The sequence below is a fragment of the Fringilla coelebs genome (genome assembly GCF_963513975.1).
Source record: "Fringilla coelebs genome assembly, chromosome: 1".
In the NCBI taxonomy this organism is placed as follows: Eukaryota; Metazoa; Chordata; class Aves; order Passeriformes; family Fringillidae; genus Fringilla; species Fringilla coelebs.
This window is the reverse complement of record NC_140028.1, coordinates 113,697,625-113,720,592: the sequence shown is the minus strand read 5'-3', so window position 1 is coordinate 113,720,592 and position 22,968 is coordinate 113,697,625. Positions and strand designations below refer to the sequence as shown.

The 22,968-nt window shown below is 41.4% G+C and overlaps 1 protein-coding gene across 6 annotated transcripts in view; it reads right to left on the bottom strand.

Moving 5' to 3' along the window:
* Window positions 1-21,139, bottom strand: part of SLC4A7 (solute carrier family 4 member 7) — a 93,506-nt gene extending 72,367 nt beyond the window's left edge. For all 6 annotated transcript variants that reach the window (XM_084222913.1, XM_084222916.1, XM_084222919.1 and 3 more), the window contains exon 1: window positions 20,940-21,139. In XM_084222913.1, coding sequence (XP_084079039.1) covers window positions 20,940-20,987 — 48 coding nt within the window. In that variant the 5' untranslated portion in view covers window positions 20,988-21,139. The remainder of the gene's footprint in view (window positions 1-20,939) is intronic.
* Between the last annotated feature and the right edge of the window lie 1,829 nt (window positions 21,140-22,968).

Sequence of the window (22,968 nt, the reverse complement as noted above, 5' to 3'; positions counted from 1 at the left end):
AACTTTAAGGTATTTGAAATCCTTGTAGCATGAATGCCAGTCAGATTATTATCACGCTGAATATCAACCAGCCCCCAGTGTACTAGCATGCCTCTACCGCAACAAATTCACAGCTACCAAAAAAAAAAAAAAGTTTAAGCAATCCACATATATTTTATTAAGGCAGACAGTACTAGAAAGCTGCAATTCCTGTTTTGTGCTAGTGCTGGCCATAATGCAAAGCTGCAACATATCAGATCAGGGAACTGAGCCAGCAGTAAAATTGCACTGACGGTATTTTGCCACTTCAATTCGTATGCCACTCAGTACCGATGAGGCACAGGCAGGGGAGACTGCTGAGCCCAGAGGAGGTAGAGCAGGACCATGGGGCAACTCCAGCAAAGTCTGACTCAGACTGTAGTGGAGCCACCCACTTCCACTGCTGTAGCTTCACATCTCAGCTTGGAGAGACGGCAAGGTACCAGTCACATCATCTTCTACTCTTCTCATAATATTTAGACAATGCAACATCTTTGCCTTACATTGGATCTGATGCTGTCCCACTTCTGCCCCCTTTGCCCTTTCTCACTCTCACAGGCATAAAGCTCTTTCCCTGCCCTTGCACACAGTGATAAGATGCCTTCCTGACTAAGAGACACCCAGAAGCTGAGAGGGCACATCAGCCACAGCCATATGCACACACAGAGGAAACATCCCTGAGGACATGGTAATGCTGGTGGTATTCAGCATCACAGGATGAACTTTGGCAAGCATCACTCTGGTTACTTCAGAAAAGCAGGCATGACATGCAGTCACTTAAAAGAAACCAAAAATTCTGTCCTACTGTCAGCTTGGAAACTGTGGACACCCATGAGAGAATAGAAAATGTTCAATTCCATGAAAAATGAGGCTGGACTGGCTGCAGTCACTGATACTATGCACTCAGGCTACTGCAAAGTGCTGGGCAAGGGGAAGCTGCACAAGCAACTCCCAGTTGCAAAAGCAAAGTTTTCAGAAGAAGAGTAGAGGGGAAAAATCAAAGAAGTTGGTGGTGCCTGTGTGTTTGTGGAATACAAGTTTTTGTTTAATTCTTTTTTAATAAAGACAATGTGTAAAATGAGGCAGGGAAAAAAAATAATTGCCAGCATTGGTGGTTCAGTGGTAGAATTCTCGCCTGCCGCACAGGAGGCCAGGGTTCGATTCCTGGCAACAGCAGTCAGTATGTATAGGGAGGTGATTCCATGACTCCACTCTACTAAGACCCCACCTGGTTCCAAACACAGGTAGGACATGGACTTGCTGGAGAGAGTCCATAGGAGACCCACCAAGATAATTAGAGGGATGGGGCACATTTCCCTGGAGGAAAGGCTGAAAGAAAGAAAGTCTCTTGCACTTGAAACGGAAAGAGAGTACGCTCACATTAGATACCAGGAAAAAATTCTTGCTGTTGGGTGGTAAGGCACTGGAATAAGCTGGCCAGAGAAGCTGTGGCTGTCCACCCCTGAAAGTGTTTAAGGCCAGTTGGATGGAGCTCTGAGCAAGGTGGTCTAGTTGAGAATGTCTCTTTCCACACTAGGGGTGCTGGAACTAGAAAGACTGTACCTTCCAACCCAGACCATTTTTTGATTCAATGATTCTGACTGCAGAATGAACATGTAACTCACTTAACATTCACTTCGGGAAACTAAAACTGACAAGTCTTTTTTGAGCTTATAGTGTTTATTAAGGTTTTGTTTGAGTTTTTCAATGGCTTCAGAAGTTCAATCAGCTTATGGGAAAGGATGTAGTGGAAATGACATTCTTCCCTTCCAGAAATCAGGACCTAGTTAGTTGCAGCTCACCCTTACCATGAAGCCATATTTTACGAGACATACTTTCTTGCCAAAATTTCTTCCATTTTCCTCTTGCATTTCTAAAGCACAACAATCTTAAAAGTCTGAAAAGCCTGAAATAAAGAAATAGTAAAGCCTGAGATAAAAACTCTCAGAACTTGACATTTCTAGGAGTCAGTCCAAGGTCCTTCAGAAGGGCCACTGATGGGACATTTAAAACGAGATCCACTTCTGTTTCTTATTTGTCTTGCCTAATATCTTGTAAAGCTATACAAACAAGCTCTGTTTTAAAAAAGCAAGCAGTCGATTTTCTGATGTATTAAGGGTAATGCTTTCACTATGTCCTACTAGCAGGTTTTGTGAGAAGTCAGTTTAAAAGTAAGGTGTCGATTCTGGCACAACTGACTCATACATGCCACTGTACATGGTGCTTATTTTACAGGAAAGTTCAGCTGACAAAATGCAAAGGGAAACTGAGCTAGAGATCTAAAATTAGCAAAAAAAAAAAGCCTAACTCTTTTGCAGCCATTCCATTTTTTGTCTCTAGAACTACGACTGACACAGTTTTTATTATTTTATTAGTTTTTCTTTTGTGAATAACCATGTAAAAGACAACACAGGACTTTTAAGAATGACACCCATTTCTCTTGCAAAGAGAAAAAAAATAGCTGTAGGACTCCTATTGTAAATTTATTACTTGAGGGGCTACTTAGTAAGAAAAGTTGACAGCATCCAACACCTGGCAGGCAGATCAGATTAGAATTCTCTACTTGAGAGAGCATTAGCATGGTTTGCATGGGAGTTCTAACAGGCCAAGAACTATTAAAAAGGGTGCTCTCTGAAAAGGCATTTTTCATTATTTTAAAATTAACAACAGAAGTTACCCATCTTTCTAATAAAGCCACAGACCACATTTTCATGCACCTTAATCTGTACACTACCATCCACTAGCACAAATACATGTTCAAGGAAAGACAATTTATTTGAGACAATGATTTTAAGCAAAATTGGAGCATGTACAGCAAAGAACTTAGGCTTCTGGCTTTCACACTGACTTCTGGAAGACACACAATTATCTAGCCTTGCATAAAGTCTATCCATAAAAATTCTGCTGCCATGATTTTATTGTGAGGCAAATTTGAACATGCAGCGTAAACCTACCCCAGCCATACTTCTTGCGATGCAACCATAGCAGTTCTGACCAGCCCTAGAACTCTAAAACTGGCATCAATAAATCAAAGTCATTGCCCTAGACACATAGTCTCCTTCTGAACTCCCGCCTGAACTTGAAACAACTTTAAGACGTCCTTACAAACATAATTGATACCATTAACAGATAAAAATAAAATGCCAAGCCAAATGGACAGTGAACAGAACATTAAGTCAAATACATAAAATACATCATACAGACTGGAGAGCTAAGCAAAAGACCTTCCAGCAACATGAATCAAATATGCTACACCCAGTGGCTACAAGAACTTTATCTTAACATTTTAAATTCAGGATTTCACAGCGAGCAGGGAATTTTCAAATGCTGAAAAGAATGCAAGAGTTATTCTAGTCAATGGCAATTGTATCTGGCAACCAAATTAATTTTCTACACATACGAGATAAGGAGGAAAAAGAGAAAGTAAAGAAAAGTGCATTATGTTTCTCAATATTTAGAAACCAAGCCTCCAGAACAAGTATTTCTTTCCAATATTATCAAATTTGTAGAGAAACCACCTACACAAAATCCAATACTTCCTTTTACTGTGGCATATAAAATATGAACAACACAGCTAACAGCCCTGGGGATGTGTTATGATATCAAATAAATTTTTGCAATCAGATATCTTAATTACATATGCATTTATACAACTTTAAATGTTCAGCTGGGTTTTTTCTGGGAAGGAAGAACATCTTTACATGGTGGCTTTTGGCAATCAAACACAGCTTTCATCCAAGCACAGCTTTCATCATTCCACAATTCCAAAAGACTGTTCCACCTCAAACTAGTACAGAAGAGACTTTGAAAAAATAAATATGAGATACATGAGAAACAACAGTTAAGAGCAGCTTTATTAGAACTGTCTCACTTACTCCCAAAAGCGACATGTAAAGAAATATTTAAATCAGAAAAATTTGAACATACTTGTCCTGTAGGAACTGCCCATCTTTCTAATGATGAAGTTCCTTTTTCCAGTGTTACTTCACTTAAGTCTGGGCACACACAAAGAAATCAACCTATCCACCAAATAATTTGCATTTATTCTCACATTTCTTCACAGAACTGACTCTACAGAAGAAAATCAACTGCCTGTAAACCAGGTCGGAAAACTATCACCAACAGCAAGTAAAAATTTCCCCTGTAAAAAACATACAGAATCAAACTGGCTTCTACTGCACTCTAACCTTCATCAAATGAGATTGCATCTGAATGACAATAAGACATTCAACGTTGGCAGAAAATGGTACCTGCTAATTGACATTTGCATACTCTTTAATATTTGGGGCAGCAAAACATCATAGGTTTTTTTTATCTTAACATAAATTTCAGAACTTTTGTCTGAGATGCAATTTATTTAAATAGAAGTAATAATTTCATATCAGATTTTAACAACATTTTACAGATTTAAAAACTGAGGTTTCTAAAATGACCTGACTCTTCAATTTGCAACACTTTCATCACTGGTTATCAAAATCAACACTAGCAGAAGCATTGTTTTGCGGGGTTTTGGTGGGTTTTTTTAAGTGTATAAAGCAGAATTATTCAAGCACAATGAGACAAATAAATCGCTATTTTAAAATACGTATAATCAGGCCAACTGTCCATTAAAAACTTTTTATGCTGTCTGAGGGCCCTGTGCATTGACAGGAACTCAAAGAAAGCGTAAGATGCCCTTTTCTCACTGGAACAGAACAACTGTGCCAAGAGGAAGATCTTCCACTTAAGAAAAACTGTAGTTCACTTTAGAATTACAACATCCATACCAGGACACTAGGGGGAACCTGAAAGCAGTCTGCTTCAAAAATCTCTTGCACACTCTGATCCTGCCATTGACTGAATTTTCATTCATGAATAAATGATTTAGATATACAAGGGAAGAAAACCTTTTGCAGACAACTGAGGTCATAATGCTTAAACATTTGAAATGTAGTCATACACTGGGAAAAAACCATGGCATTCTGACAGCCTCAGACAGGAAGCTATTGTACAGTAGTACCGAGACCATCCTTCATTCTCTCCATTCTTGCAGTTCTTCCAGTCTTTTTTATTGAAGAAAATTGTGAAGCTGCATACTCAAATACCAAGAAAATTATGTCAAACAAAAAGCAGTTGAAAAGGCTGCAATGCTTCTTTACCCTTACTGTTTAGGAAATAAAGCAGCCTTTTTGCTCTACATATTTGAAGCTTGTTTCTACTTTTGACTCATTCCAAAATGGATGCAACTTTTGGATTTGTGGTAACACCTGATAAAATGTTATTAACAACTTACACACATTCATAAACATGCCTGCTCTCTTAAACAGAAGCACCCTGGGCACATTGCACAACAGGGAACTACACCACAAGTCAGACTTTTGGAACCACTGTGTCAGCAGGTTTCACTTCTGCTCTGAGCGTTAATTTGAATATGCAAGCTAACCCCACACTTCTACAAATCCTTTTGGAAGCATTAAGAGACAAAGATAGGCATGCAGTTTTGAGAGATGCCATTAGCCACATTCACAGGCTAACAGTTTATAAGGAGGATGGAGTAAGAGGGTGATAGAAGAGCGTTCACTAAGGATTTCCTAAAATTACCCATTTTCTTTTTTTTTTTTAATAATTTTTTTTTACCTCTATGTACTTATTGATACTTTAAAGCAATATTACATTCCATAACTAAGCTTTTCCAAAAACTCCCATATTCTTTCAGTTAACCATTCGCGTATTTTCCAGGTATTACAAACTAACTTGACTGAATTCTTTTCTACTAATGTTACCAATAGAACTGCTAATGCATTTAATAAAGCACAAACACTTACAGTTGGACTCGAAGACCTTAAAGGTCTTTCCAACCTAAAAGAGTCTATGAGTTCAATTATTCTAAAGGAGAGACATCAGAACTTACACTACTGAAGTGGAACATCCTGAATATTTTGTATTAATTCTGAAGTATCAACTGAAACACAATCTTTCTAACACTAACCTCTTCACCAAGATTTTATGAACAAACAGCAATAAAGTCACAACACAAAAAATCCTCTGCTTAAGTTGCTTTTACAGGAAATTTATGACACCACAGAGGAAAATTTTAACTCTTGTAAATTAGGAAGCCACTGAAGGGGCCACTTACAAAAGGTGATTACTAATACATGATCTAAGAAGGCATGAATATAATTCACCCATACTACACTATCTTGACAATCAGGCACCACTTCTTTGCAAAGGGAGCAGGCCTTGAATTAGACACATTCTCTATTACAATAACAGAGATGCACACAAAAAAAGTCAGTATTTAAAACCAGAAACCTCACTTAGCCCTCGGCTGCCAAGGAAGACAAATTGCTCAATCCTCAGCTTCTCTGTTGTGCTGCAGGTGTATGCTATAGCACTTTCTAGGATGAAAAGAAGACTTGATTGCTCTCAGGTGAGGGTCTCAGAATACCATAACAGGACCACATCCAACTAACCAGTTTAAGCCAGGTAATTCCAGCTGTTTCATTACAGCACATGACATTTCATTACTGTTGTTCAGTCTCTGAACAACTTTGATAAAAACCACTGTTCTCATTAATAAGACTTCTGTTAAACTACCTGCAACAAGTAAGTTTAAACACATTAACTTACATAATTAGTGGAGTTCACTTAAGAAAGATCAGCTTCCTCATCACTCATCAACTGCAACAAAAGCTCTGCTTCTTTTACATGGGCTCAGAGTCTTGTTGCTTCACTTGTAACCAACAGTTTTCAGGTTTGGATTTTCTACGATTTGGATTGATATAGGATTATTGACCTTTTTGTCATATAGAATATAAAGCATGTAACTTGTTTCGAAACTTTTTGTCCCCACCGGTGGTGTAAAATTAGGAGATCACTGCTCACACTTGTCCCAGAGCATGATCACTATGGAAAAATAGGGTTATGTTTATAGGTTCTTCAATTTCTGGTACTTCTTACAAAGCTGCCTTCTCAGAGCTTAGGGGGCTTAGAAGCAATTTCTTCAGTAATATGAACAGCACATGGCAGAGAGAACCAACAAAAGAAATGCTGTCACATACAGGGCACATTTACATTTCAGCTTTTATTACATTACTATCTGCCTAGAATTAATATACTGGAAAGCTGCTGTGGGTCTCTGCCTAGAACACACTTCGCTTGGAGCTTAGCAACTCAGGCCAAAGTTGAGAGACAGTAGCCCGGTAACACAAGGAAGGGCAATGTTTTACTACTTAAAAGGAAGTCAGTTTTCAGTTATACCTGAAGCAGTATATGAAACAGAAAGGCTGCTGAGTTGCAAATGCTCCTTCCCACTTTAACAGAGAAGCACTGGCCTACAGCCACCAAGAAAACTTCTCCCTATGCTGCAGTGTAAGTCGCTGTAAATTTTGCAGGTATGTACAGTAAGCACACCAATTTTTCAGTCACAAAGCACATTTCTTTACAGAAAACATCCTGTGGGAATCCTTCAACATCAGAGACTCACTGCTCACACAGAACAAGAGACTCAGTGACAAACCCAGCTCCTTTGAGGCCATCTGCCAATACAGAATCAATTAAGTTGGAAGAAGCCTCCAAGATATAGAGACCAACCTTTGACCAAACATAAACAGGTGAGGTTAAGGATGGAAGTCAAGCAAACCTCACTCTAACAATGAAAAGCACTGGATACCAAATAATAAACCACAATAAAGGGGGTAAGGGAGAACTACAGCCTTGTCAAAACACCTAAAACACGTCTCTCCTGCTTGCTGTTACACAGTAATTTTCAATGGAACTCTCAAGAATTACCTTAACAACAGAACTTACAGAAGGACACCACCAAGCTCTGCTCTGCCCCGTTTCACCTCTCACAATAAGCCACTTTCTTGACCATTACCTTATCTTAGTGATTCCTATGTAAGCAAGAAGACATTTAAAGCAGTTCCCAGATTATTCTCCTCTTTTCCATCTGATACTTGACTTCAGGAATAACATTGGACTTAAAAATGTTTACTAAGGATTTCTTAGTGACATGCTAGATTTGTACTAAAGTATTTTGATGTAGAGCTCTACAGGAGGCAAGTTCTCCAAATTAAGGTCACGTCCATTCTTTTCTCTAACAATACATAACTTCTTCCATTTAAATTTAGTACACCTCAGAGATAAATATATACACACACAAACAATCTGTTCACCACCAAAGAGCCATTGTTCAGCTTTTATTAAATTGTACAGCATATTGTATACATTCATGGTACTTGGATTTTTTTAGCAGCCCTCAAGACAGGAAGGAAATATTTTTTTATCTTCATTCACCCAAGAGCCTGTTTTATACCACAGTACAACTGAAGCTAGAAACAGGTTCTCCATATCATAAAGTGGCCATAATACATAAAACTGTTTACAGTCTTACTTGCAATTGATCCTCTGAGCTTGACTGCAGCAGTAATGCAAACGACAAGACAGAAGCAAACATGCCATCTTGGAGGGATGTATTTCTTTACTCTTCACTAGAAATTCAAGCACATTGTACACTTGTACTTCATTTCCAGAAACAAGCATGTATACAAATACTCAGCTGGGGAGCTAAAAGGACTCAGTTCCTCAGCCACAGCCCCCCTGGGCTCTCAACAGCTTCCACAGCACCTGACACCTGTACTGCCACTGCCCATGCCTATCCCCAGCTCTTGCCACCTCTGCAGCCTCTAAAACAAACTTAAATCTCTGTTTATTTGGAAATACTGCCACCATTCTCTACACACCATTTCTGAAAACAGATACACATTTTCCTGGGTCCCTGGTGCTCTCAGTGCCACCAAATTTGTCATCTGTCTACAACCTTCTCCAGCACCTGGAAGTGGACACTTGTGACATTACTCAGAATATGCAGCAGTGGCAATTTCAACTCAAAAGTATTTTGCAGCAACCTCTCAGGGCAACAAGACTACAGCTTTAGCTGTTTGAAAAGTTATTATCTAAGCAATGGTCATCAAGCATTACGTATTTCTTCCAAGAACAGCCAAAGACAAAATATGCCCTTCTTCAGAAAGCTGAAGGTAATTATTTGTTAATAAATCAACCCCAACATGGTTTTCAAAGCCAGACCTACTTTTCCACCCCTCCCCCAGAGAAACCCAGCTATAGAGTTGATATCTGCGGACTAGGAAGCAGACCTGGTTTGAGGACTACTGTTTTCACATGCAAATGCTCACCTTTACATTGCCTCCAGGACGTATAATCATCCAGTTTATAATCATCAGCCTGGCCTACCATAAATGCAAATACAGTAAATATCCAGTCATATACCAAATCACCGAATGTGACAGGGAGAAATTAATTGTCTTATTTAACAAAGCAGCATATTTCAAGTTATTTCTGTATTAGGACTAGCTAAAATCACATATTCCAAATGGCTTACAGTAAGTTGTCCCTGTCTCCGATGAGAAAAGCACACTGAACTTTCTTGTTTGCCTGGCTTTTCAAAACCTTCTGTCAATGCAAAGCACAGAATACAAGTTCGTTCTTTGACCTTGAGCATATCAAATTTCTTCAGATCCCTATTTCTATTTTCCCCTTCATTTATATCTTTATAGCAAAGGCAACTCACTCATGATCAAGAATTAAAGCCTCACACTAACATTATTTGGCTTCACTCAGCAGAATATGGCCATCTTCTTCCTCAAATATAAGCCAACAGGCTGCCTACCAAGCCCATCTGCACTATGCAAAAGTTGGAAAGAATTGGAATTTATTTGTGTCCATAAGTGGAATTTATTTGTGTCCATAAGTGGACTAACTACACTACATTTAATCACATCAAACAAAACGTTGTTTGATAAATAAGGTTTCCTATCATGTCAAAATAACTTGGTGGACAGCTGTTTCATTTAAAAAAGTTAGCATCCTACCCTTATTTATTTTTTTCTCTATCCTGGTGATAAGATTTTTTAACCTTTGTGTGTCCTCCTCTAAGGTCTCAAATCTATAATTTTACTTGGCTAAAAAATAAATCTTCATTCAATTGACTTTCAGGAAAAAGACTCTCAACTTCTCAATAAACTGATCTTTTCCAGCTAAAGCTCTACCTAAAGCATCTGTGTATAAAACAAGGCCCAAAAATGTTTATTCTTACAACACATAGAACCATGTAATTTACATATTTCAGTAAAAGCAGTCAAAGTTGATTTAGCAAAATACACTGCACAATATGCTGAAAAAGCCCTCTGGTTATGTTTCTAAAAACATATAAAGCAATTGGAAGCATTTCATGTAGCAATAGCAGTTAATGCAGGTAATGGATGGTAACACTAATGCCAACAAGCAAAAAAAAAAAAGTTGTTTTTTTCTGACATATATCAGCAGTTTGAAAAACTCAGGGATTTCCATAAAAATCAGTTACAATAGCTTTAATCAAATTGCTTGTAATTGCAATCTAAAATTAAAGCTGGTTTTGTAAACTTAATTTATAAGCAGAAACATTATGTATCTGCAATTCAAATTCAAATATTAATTAGAAGTATCTGCTTAATTAATTTCCTTTTTGATATCTCTCAATCACACACAAGCACAGCAAAGTTAACAAAAAAAAAAAAAAAGCTGAAAAAGGAAAGGATCCCTGCTACTCTTGGGTTTTATCACTTCCTTAAATGAGTCATAACAATCATCAGATGCTATCTGTTTGTTTTTATATAAACAGTTTTAAAATTCATGGCTGGTAGGGTGTAGCCATTTGACAAAAAAAAGAGAAGAATTTACCACTAACAGGAACACCAACTGTGGCTATTCAGTATGAAGTTTCTCATTTCCTTTTTTGTACACAAAGTCTGTTTGGAAATATGTTTGACATGTTAAAGAAATGTATGTGCTTACATAAGAGTATATCTTCACAATAGTGCTGTACAAGCCAAAGGAAAAAAAAATTCCAAAAATCAGTAGCCTAAAACAAGCAGTAAGGTTAAATACAATCTTTCCAATAGCTTTTTTTTTCTTTAATAGAAACAAAGAAGCAAAAAATCTGACAGTCTAAAGAATCCTACCTTGTTGCTTAGATCACTTAAGAGTTTGCAATCAGTCCTTTGACTTCACGATTTAGTCAGAGAACTTACAGCATACCTTCTTTTAAACATTCTGGTGAGCAACTAGGAAAGAAGATCCTCTAGTTTTGTACTCACCCTTGTAAGCACCAGTAGCATTATTCAGTTAAAATCTCTCTAAAAAAGAGACAGAGATTAAGAAATTCCTAGAACATAGACTGAAGCCACAGTGTTTCCACCTATAACAAAGTTTACAGATATCACAAACAAAAAGGAAAAAAACCTTAGGTTTTCAAAAAACTGAAGCATCTCCAGCATGGCAGAACTGTCTCTGCTCTACATAATGAGGCATTTATTAAATGCTGCTAAATATTTCCAGGTAAGGGAAAGAGATACCTATTATTACAGGCACATGATCTGGCAAAAGATGAATATGAAAATCTGTTGTGTTTGGTCCCTCCAAGCTGAGAAGCCAAGAAGTTATGCAACATCAGCCAATGCAACAGCACCAGCCAACAAAAAACTTCAATGATTACTGTTACTGAATATTTGCCTTGAAGAAATAAGTTTACAGCACTGAAATTATTAAAGTAATATTGACATGACATGCCCATCAAAAACCAGCTGCAGGTAGACCAAAGCATTCACATGAAGATACGTATTTTAAATCTATATTGTGAACAGAAGTGGATGGCAGTGTAATAGTTTCACAATATAAACCTGGGTGCAGCACATCGATCTCCTGAGGTTCAGGCAACAGATGGCACAGCAGCTCACAGCCAAAGTTACAAAAGGCCAAAATACCTTCCAAGTTTATGCAATGTTACAAGGTGAAGTCTCCAACACCAGCCCAAGGAACAGGTACATCCCAATTCCAAGAACTGTACAGGGAGGATGTCACCATCCAGATGCCATCCTGCAGGAAGCCTGTGCTGCTCCTCCCTGGCTCACTGCAGTGAATCACAGTGGCCTCCCTCACCCTATGGGAGGTGTGCAGTCTTTGAGCTGCTGAGCAGGCCGGGTAAAAGAGCTGCAGGAGATCAACATATGGCACAACAGGGAAGATAAGATAAGCAGGAGGTCCTGGGAGGTCTGCTGTTTGCCAAACAAAGAATAAATCAGGCTCATCCAATCCTCAAACTACTGGACTTTCCTGCTTATCCATATGGACACCAGTGACACCTCCAAAATGCAACTACTGAGCAAATCAAGAGTGACTACTGAGCACTGTGGGCAAGGAAGCCCATGTAGTGTTTCTCAGTCTCTCCAGTGAGAAGCAAAAGGCTTAGGGCAATTAGATGCTTCCAGAGGGTCAGTGCAGGGCTGTTAGCAGAACTTTTGCGCTATGACCACAGAAACATCTTCCAGGAAAAAGGATCCATCAGACAAAGCGTGGCAGGAGTGTATTTGTCACCAGGCACAATAAGTCTGTGAGTATGGCTTTAAACTAGGCATGCTGGAGAAAGGTTGGAGAAGTGAAGATGTGGGAACACAAGTCTGGAGGCTCACACACTTCCCTTGTGGAAGTGACCTGTCTGTGAGCACATCTCAAGTGATTCTACACAGTATGGGAAGTAACAGGATTCAGTCCATGCACCACTGCAGAGCTATAACCTCTTGGGAATTAAGAGAGTGATGGTGGGACAGCTCACATGGTTGAGGTACTACAATGGAAGGTCAGAGATGCTTTAGGAAAAACAGTCTGGAAAGGTAAGGAACATGGATTTCAATCTATGCAAAGGGATTCCTGCTTTGCTTGGACCAAGTGACAAGGCATTGAAGACCTCATAGGTAAGGCTCACAGAACAGTCCAACATGGGCAACTTTGTATTAGGTGCCTGCTACAGACCTCCCGATTAAGAAGAGGCTGTAGCAAAAGGCTTCATTTGAAAGCTTAGGGAAACTTCATGACTGCAGATACTCCAGGGCCGAAAACAACTAGTATCTGCTGGTAGAGTATAGGCAAACACAAGCACTCCAGGAATTTTCTTGAATTTGTTGAAAATTACTTCTTGGTGCAAGTCATCGATGACCTAGCTAGTGAATATGCTCTGCTGGACCTGTTATTCACAAACAAGTAAGAAGCAGATGGTGATGTGAAAGCCAAGAGCAACCTTGGCTGTAGCAATCATGAAATCATAAAGTCCTGAGAGAGGGAGAAAAGACAAATACTACAGAATACAGTGCACAACCCAATACATAGTTACAACATGGCACTTCAAGAGAGCAGATTTCACCTTGCCCACTGATCTGCTCGAAGAATCTGCCAGGAGACCACACTGGAGGGTGAAGGCAAAGCCTGTGAGTACTGGCTGACCTTTAAGGACAACATCCTCAAATCACAACACGCAGGACTTCAAGCAGGCCTGACAATGGACCAGTGGACCAGTGTGAAAGAAAAGGGAACCTGTGGCTGAGCTCAAAAACAGAACACATGAAAGGTGGAAGCAGGAGTGGGAGGAATATACAGACATTATCTAATTGTGCAGGGGTGGAGTTAAGATAAACCAGAGCTCTGCAGTGGTTGAAAATAATAATGGAGGCAAAAGGCACTACAAAAGGGAAAAAACACACTTTTAATTTTTTCATCCAACAGTGAAGTTATACAGCAGAAACAGAAAATAAATCTTCGTACAACAGGCTAGCAGCTGTTGGTTATTCACACCAGCATCTTCTAGCCACCCTTTACTTAAAAAAGAGAAAATCTGAAGAATTAGGGCTTCTAAATGCAAATTGGAAATCTGATCAGTTAGCAATAAATGTGATTTACTAGCTGTATTAGCTTATTCATAACCCTATCTAAAAGAAAGAAATCACACATGCTTCCACTTAGCATGATTTTTGAGATCCAGGAAACAGCAGCCTGAATCTCTTTCCACTGAGAAGCAGTCACAGTTGAGAAATGGACACCAAACAAGATTCTATTAAAACAGCTCTGTGAACAGATTTGCTTTAACCTCTTTCTGTTCTTTGGTAACCAAGACATACATGCAAAGCAGGCTGATTAAAGATTCTCTAGTCTTCTGATTATAATATGCCAGTGAAACAATCGGTGTGTTCACGATGTTCAGCAGCAGCATTTTTTGTGGAAGCAAATTCTTAACTTTTTCTAGTAAGGAATTACTGGCATCACTACCCCTGCCATAACCTAGGTATTCACAATAACTTAGCTGCCTTTTTCTTCATCCCAAAATAGATCCCAGTCAAGACACAGCCAGCATATACTTAGTAGACATTAGTCATGGAAAATGAAAAGGAATCAACCTAGTACAAAATGAGTAAGGGAAAAAAGAAATCTTCACTTTACATTTTAGGAAAGCAGAGTTTTTAAAGACAGTATTTCCACATACACACTCTAAATACATGCCCTCATAGTAAAAACAGTAACTGAAAAAAACAGCCAGGTTTTCATGCAAGTCCTCAGTTCACCCCACCTGCAAGCAGATCTCAGCAATCAGATCCTCAGAACTATAGCTGCACTGTAAAAGCAACAGTAGCAGAGGGCAGAGTAGGTCAAACAGCACAATTCCAACACGCAGGGGATGCTTCTCTGTAATTCCCACTTCCTCTCCACAGTTTCCACCCACATGCCTCATTCACAGGAAGCTCCAATTTGTTTGGAGGCAGACTCCAGACATTCTGTTAAACTGGGGCAACAGTCTGACAACAGGTGCCCAATCTGGAAGCATCTACTTAAGTTTAAAAAAACCTTCAAGTCTGTTTTCAAGTTTAAAAATATTCTGATATTTCAGGATACTATCTTAGCACTACTGCCAGAACGTAAGTCTAGATGCCTTAGAACACAACTACATCATATGAAAAATATCAGTACTCATTCTGTAAAAACTGTAGAAAATTTAAACTTCCAATTAGTTTTAATATTAAAAAATCCAACCAACCAACAACTACAAAAACCCTGGGCCACAAAAAATCTCAAAATCTCTCACAGTAGGATTCTGGGAAAGAAGATGACTCACCTATACTTCACAAAGTATCATGTAGTGAGAGTTCAAATGAAGACTTGAATAAGGCTCTACTCTTCAAGTTGGCAATGTGTTAATCTAAACTCATGTTCAAAGCAGAAGACAGAAGAGAGGGGGAAAGGGAAGGTCTAGGTGGTACATTACTAAGGATATAATGCAGGGGCAGAGTCAAACTCAGAAAAAACTTTTAGAAAAGTGGATCTTATTTCTTCTAAAGGAAGATATAAGATAATACAATGAGTACAGCACTGGGAATGCTTCTGCTAAAATGGGACTTGCTAGAACTAATAAGCCAGGGGTATTTCAAGGTTATGAAGCACTCCAGCATTGCTGAAACAAGACAACTGACGCCAGTATATCCAAACAGAACAACAATTTCATTACATGGGTTTGACTCATTTTAGTTCAAGGGACTGGAGAAGGAAAAACAAAAGCTCAAAAAGCTCAAAAAATTTTGAGCTAGCAGCCTTTCGTGGGCAGAAGTCACAAGAGCATCCAGACTGTCAGATATCTAACACCACTTTGGATCAATATTCCAAAAAGCTACTTCACACAACACAAGGTGTACAAAGGCTATAAAGTTATATTCATGTGACACTGGACGATTTACAGAGACAACTGTAATTCCTACAAAGAACAAGCATTCACTTTTTTCCCCCACATTTATGAAAACGGAATAGCCTTCCTGCTGTACAGTCCTGGCACTGTTACTGGAACAGTAAAACATTTAGTCTTCTCTGTAGGTAAAGGAATGAATAAAAAATTGTAAGCCATCCTCTAAAGACAAAATGAATGAAAACACTTTATGAAACAAAGTTTTCCAAACTTAGGTAAATAGACAGGCTGATACACAACTAAAATGGCTCCATCTACTGGTTAAAATGTGCATTTTATAAGTTATGACACCCTAGTTAGAGAATTTAATTCCCAGTGAAACAAGGAACTCTGAGGGTGCCATGCACAAACACGAGACTCTCAGACAGATAATCCCTTCTAATAGCTGTTGAGATATGCCAGCAAGGTAGATTTGAGATTTGGACCACTTTAACACATGTTGGTCTTTTTTAAAAATAATGTAATACTTTCATCTACTGGTAATTTTGCAAATGTAAATTTAGAAATGCAAATATTTAGGAATATTGCTAGATGATCTGTAAAATAATCAAAATTCTCATTTTACCATTCAGATAATTTCTGATCTACACAACTGATAGTTGGTGCTCATCTCTGTGTCCTTACTTACAAAACACTCAGTTGAATTTCACTATTCATAGCACTACTTCAAAACATTAGCTGGACATCTATCTTCATTTTAGCAAAAAAATCTGACGTATCCCTAAACTTTACTATTCCAGAATGTGCTATACCAAAAACATGACAATATTCATTGCAGACCTTCTACAGCTAAGTTTGAGTATACTCAAAGTACACTTATATGCTGTTTTTTATCTAACACTAGTTATAGAGCAGTTCTATTTACCAAGTATTACTACTGCTCCAGGGCCACGAAAGGCCCTGTGCAACAGATACCCTTGTGTAAGGGGCATCAATATTCAAAGGCCCACAACAAATTTGGTGACATGTCAAAAGTCACCTGCAGAGGCAGATAAATGACATGGATATAAACCAAAACACAATCAATTTGGTACCTCCCCAGCTTATCCTGGACAGAAAATAGAACCACTACAATGAAGTGTAATGAAAGCTCTCAAGTAACCAACAAGTTTTTGACAGCCATGGTAACTTTTCAAGAACTCAGACTGCCAGACATACACTTAAAAGCTTACAGAGGCCCACAACACAGCTGTTGTGGTACGAGGTACACACCGTACCCAAACAGCACAAGAGAGAAAAGCAGCTTGTCTCTCCACAGTCATGGCTTCAAGTCTGCAAGGCTGGCAAGCCACTACAATTCTCTCTGATCAGGGCTATTTAGCTAGGACACTGCCACACAGTTATAACTCTATTGCTTGAACTTGTGCAGAGCATTTGTTAAGCCAGATGCCACAAACTTGTGGGGGAGGAGAGTTTCCTGCCCAGTCCTCAATTATGCAGTACAAACATACCCTCGGTTACCCTTGTCCAGCCATAAAGACAAAGCACCAGTCTGAGCTCCCTATGTTAGTAGGAAAAAAAATTTGTATGCAGAGACCTGTCGTTTGACTTCACATCACAGAAGGCCCATGCTGAGTAAGATGACAGCAGAGGACAGTGACTGCAACGCACCTGATAACATGCAAGCACATCTGTTAAAAAAATTTTAAAAAGCTGTAGCCAACCACATAGCCACTTCAGAAAAAGCACTGTGACACTAATGCCCTCTTCAGTGAGATAAGGCAGACCACAGTATTTTTCTGGTTTGATTAGGAAAGCCAGAAGGAGATCCCTGGAAACATGCCCTTCTCCAACAGAGCCACTTTCAGTTCTATTATCATCTACAGTAGAATTAATGATAAAAACAGATGTGTTTCATTGAAGGAAGACACAAACAAACCCATTACTTAACTATACTGCATGGTCTACAATCTTGTGAATATTTTCATATACATGCAGTAGTATCAAACATTAACAGAAAAAAAGTTTCCATCTACTTTAAGAAAACAAAGTATTTTGAAAATATTACCTGCAAAACATCTACAGACAGAACTGCACTACACATTCCTTTAAATGCTACTTACAGCTGTTGCAAAGAAGCCCACCAAACATTACAGTAATGAACACCATAATGACAAAAGCTAGAAGATAGAACTAAGATCACTCATATGCAGTATCAAGTATTTTTAATACCGTAACTGTAACTGTCAAACTCACCACTGTATAGAAAACAAACTACCACGTCCCACCCCTATTTGAAAACCCCAACAAGAATTACCATAAGTAGCTGTTGAGGGAAGAGGAAAAACAAGACAAGCATACAACTCCTCCTCCTTACACACACAACCTCCAGCTGTTTTCAAATCAGATTTCCTGGGGCTGTTGCTCATCCATTTACTAACCTCAATGTATCTTGTCTTCCAACGTTTGTCCAAACTCCCCTTAAGTTCACACTGTATACACTGTATAGCAAATACACCTGTGAATCCCTACACTGAGTTTCTTTTGTTTGTTTTGAACTGAGCACCCAAGTCTGATGTCACTGTGTGCCTCCTCTCCCATGCTCACCTACTTTCTCCACAGGAGTTTTACAGAGCCTTACCATATCACTGTTCCATCATCTCTACTAGGCTGACAAGTTCTAGACTGTTGAATCCTTTATCATCTTTGAACTAAATTCATATCCTCTTGTTATTCAGTGAACATTTTCCAATAATAATGCATCTTTTCTAAGACGGGGGGCAGAACATCTAAGAGTATGTAAGGTATGAAAGAACCATGGACTTATGCAGTTATGTATCTTTTTCCTATTGTATTTTCTAGTCATCCCAGATGCTCTGTTCATCAGTTGCTCTCTGGTTGTAATAACTATCAGGCATTCGTTTCACCTCGCCCTTCCCACTTTCAAGTACATCTTGCCACCAATCAGGTTCTTCAAAGCACCAAAAGTTCCAAACACATATTCATTCTCTTCTGTAAGACTGGACCCAAAGTATAAAACAAGCAAGGTTAAATGACATTTTTGTTTTTTTGATTAACTAAATGGGAGGGGGAGGGGGCAGCATGTGACTGATAGAAGTGCTCCGCCATAAGAGAGCCACCAGATCTTAACTCATTACATATCTGATATTCTATGAACACAGAAACAACACAGGAGGAAGCAAGAAAAGGAACTTTACAGACTCCTCTGTTTGATTACACTTCTGTATTTTTAAGCCACAGCAATGAAGCTCTCAGATTTGATCTACACTTTTTTACAAAGTCCTTCCATTTTATTGACATGTTTATTTCTGAAAAAGTTATGCACATGTAAGCAGTTTCAGCAAGCAGTGCTAGCAGGAAGGTAGCCTGTAGTGTCAAGAAACACAGGATTAGAAAAATTACATCAAGCTCTATTGTCAAAAATACTCATCTTTTGGATTAAGTAGCTCTCTTGTATATAAAATCACACCTCTTGCATATGAAACCCATAACAAATCCAATACTGTTATACTATGCAATTGCCAAAAGATGGGCACATCCTGTCTTTCTGTAAGCCATTTAACTAATGTGTTTTCCCCAGAAATTCCTTTTTTCAGTTCCTACCAACTCTTCTGCCCTCTCACTTTTCTAACCTGCCCTCTCACTTTTCTATCCGTTTCAACTCAGCTGGAATTACCTCCCAAATACACTTTGGCACCAAGACCAGGTATTGCTGTTGCAAGGAAACCAATCTGGACCACTCCACTGAGAACCTCTGTTCATAACAGCTGCAATCAAAAATGACCACGCAATAATACAGGAGGAGTTCATCCCAAAAAAATTAATTTCTCTTACAACAGAACCTAAACGACTGCTGCCAGACACGACTAATGTGCTCAGGGCACACTGACTTTCATGACATCAGCAATACTCTTTTCATTTGGATTCACCTGTAGAATTACCTGAGATGGTAACCATTACCATCTTCTACTGCAACCCCACACTTAAAGCTCAAAGCTTTTCAACTCCCTCCACACAGTTTAGCATCTCTTTGCTATATAGAGGGAGTATTCTCCTCCCAGCTAGGAAGAGATACCTCACACAGAGGGGCAAGGTAGCTTTATCATGAATTAAACCTATTATGCAGTCTGCTCTTACACAGAATGTACTGTGGAGAAGTTAACATGAATTGGGAATATACCTATTTTGCAGCAGTGACAAGACAGAGAAACGGTCTAGAACACATCTGCAAAACCTTTCAATGTGAGCACAAGCATTAACTTCTGAAGCCAACATACAAAGATTGTAACATTTGCAAAATTCATGGCCCTTTGAACCACTAAGTTATCAAGGCTCCTGTTACAACAAAGGAAAAACACACTGAACATACTGATGTCACAGGAAGCGAGCACTTCATTAGACTGCCAATTTTATCAAATGTGACTCAAGTCCCTCCTTGAGGAGTAACGGAAAGATGATGAAAACTCATGTGTTTTCAGTGTTATTTCTCCGTCCATCACAGCATTCTTTGTGTTACAAACTACACATCCCTCCTCTTCAGGCACCGAAGACAAATCCCTGTGCGACACCTTTTTGGAAAAGGCCCTGAAGGAGAACATCAGAGTAAGAGCTCAGAGGCTCATTAACAAAATCCAGACCTTGAGTCATCTGAAGGGAGGGGAAATTACAAGCGTGGAACCACATGTATTTTTCACCAGCACAGGAAGGCAACACATGCCTGCTTCACTGAGCCACCCGGCCCGAGAAGGAAATGAACCCAAGCTCCGTAGTTCTACCCATCTCCCCCTCACCAACACTTCCACTCCCCAGGACCAGAAACCCGCCGGAGAAGCGTGCCCACCACCCGAGCCGACCCCGCCGGCGTGCAACACGAGGACAAGGGGAAGCTCGCCGCTTGCCATGTGTGCGCACTTCTCCCTCGCCCAGGAACTCGTCAGCCAGCGGGGCAGGGAGAAAGGCGAGGCCAGGGGCGGCCGCGCCGCCCACCGCCGCCGGCACAAGCCCTGCGGGGCTCTCACAAAGGAACGGGGGGGTGGACGGGGCAGCCGCGGCCGCCGAGCACACGGAGCCCGCGGCCGAACAAAAGGCTCCGGCCCCGCCGCCGCCCCCCGGGGATGGCAAGGGGCGGGGGGGAGACACGGCCGCGCGCACGCGGCCGGCACGCGGGGACACCGGACGAGAGGGGCCAGGACCCCCGGCCGAGGGTCCCGCCGCTGAGGGCTGGGCAGCCACGGCAGGGGGGCTGCCCCGCGGCGTCCCCCGTGGCCCGGCAGGAGGGCAACGGCACGACCCCCGGGCAGGACGCGGGGCAGCGATGCCCCGTGCCGGCCCCTTTGTGCGCCCCCCACCGCACCGCACCCCCCGTTACCGTGGTGAGCAACGGTCTCATCTGCTCGCCCGCCCGCTCCTCTTCCATCGCGGCCCCGCCGAGATCGCCCGGGAGACAGAGCGAGAGAAAAGGGCGCGGAGCGGCAGACGAACGGCGAGCTGGAACCGGACGCGGGGGCTGCGCTGCCTCGCGGAGGCGGGCGGCGCCGGTGCCCTCAGGACGGGGCGGCCGCGACTGCTCCGCCGCACCGGGGGCTGAGCCCGGACCGCCTCGGCGGCGCGCCCGCTGCCCCCGCCCCGCGCCGCCGGCCGGGCCAATGGCAGGCAGCGCAGCGCGGCCGCGGCCCCGCCCCCGCCGCCCGCCGCCGCCGGGGCTGGAGCGGCGCGGGGCGCGGGGGCGGCGCGCTCGGTCCCACGCGGAGCCGCGTGGCGGGCCCGGCTCCCGCCGCCGCCTCTGCCCGGGCTGGGAACACCGCCGGACACAAGGGATCAGATCCCGGCGGGACCGGGAGCCAGGAGGGCAGCGAGCTCCCAGCAATGCCGGTGACTAAGCCTGCTTAATGCTTGCCTTTCTTTCTTTTCCTTTTTTTTTTTCCTTATTCTTTTTCCTTTTTTTTTTAACACCCTTCGCACTTCCCGGTAACTTCTGCCAGCCTTTTACCACGCAAGCTAAAATTTTCCATGCCAGGTGTCTGCCTCGGGCTGATTTTTTTTTTTTCTTTTGGAAAAAAAGTAATGAAAATAATTCAGTCATTTCCAAAACTAATGTTATTTGCCCTTGCATAAATAGTCCAACAATCCTTTATTCAAAAGGCTGGGGGGCTGGGAGGGAGCAGTATCAAGGTTATACTTCTGGCTGCCCCTGTAAAGCTTTGCTCCAGTGAAAGTTTTTAGAAACAGCTGTTACCACTTGTCTAGTAGAGATAACTTTGCCTCTGTAAAAATTACATCCTCCTTAGGCTCATTCAGTTGTGAAACACCTTGTGCTGATGGGGCTGAACATCCACACACAGCAGGTGAACCAACATTTCGAGCTTTCTGTTCTTGACTACAGGCTCACCGTGCCCTGGGGCTCCTCCTTACACCTACTCCCACTACACTTTAGGGGGACTGTATACTGTGGCTCCTTTTTCCACCCTGACACTCTGCAGAGTCTTTATTTGCCCTCAGCTTCTGGGCTGAGCTGTCACTGAAGCTCTAACATTAACACATGGTAGGTACCAGGAGGGCAGAGAGGCCACAAAGCTCCACATCATGAGCAATATAGCCAGTTCCCTGGATCACTTTTGGGATGCTCTGGGCTTAGCATTTGTTACAGACAGTGTCAGAACTCTGAATGGCTGGGAAGTGTCAGGAAGAAAATAGCAGTGACTTCACTGCAACAGGGCTGGTTGCAGCTTGACTTCAGAAAGAAGCAAAAATTCTAGAGTCACTTGATGAGAGGCACAGAGGTTTCAGCATCAGGCAGGGATCACAGGAGATGCAGCATAAGAGTGAAGGCAGGCAAGCTGAGGCAGTTACAGCACAGTCAAGACAGACCAAGGCAAGGGGATCTCAGCTGGACTGGGTCTCAAACAAACCCTCTCAAATGGAGACAGAGGAGCTTCTGGTCTTATCAGCCGTTCTGGAAGCAGCAAATGAAAGGAATGCGTGCATCAACAAATACCGTGCTGAACTAAGAACACTATAAAAGGAGGCTCTGCAGAGCCTGTGGACAAAAATATAAACCTGGCTGTGGAGGCAAAGCAGGCCTCTGGCACTGCCTACCAGCAGGAGGCTTAGCACAGCCTCAAACATCAGCTGGCCACAGGAGAGGGAAAGGCTCCTGATGTTTGCCTGAGCCTGGGAGGAAGAGCTGATTGGTGACCAGTAACCCTCTATGCTTTTCAGGAAAGGTGCTGGCAGAGCCAGATCAGTCTGCAAACAAAATTAGTTCACCATTTCTCTGAACAGAAGCAAATGCCTTGGAGGGAATAGCAGGTGCACACACCGTTGGATGGCACTGGGCACAGCTGCAATCCTTGCAATTCTAGCCAGAGCTCCTGACCCATACAACCTGGCGAGAGGTT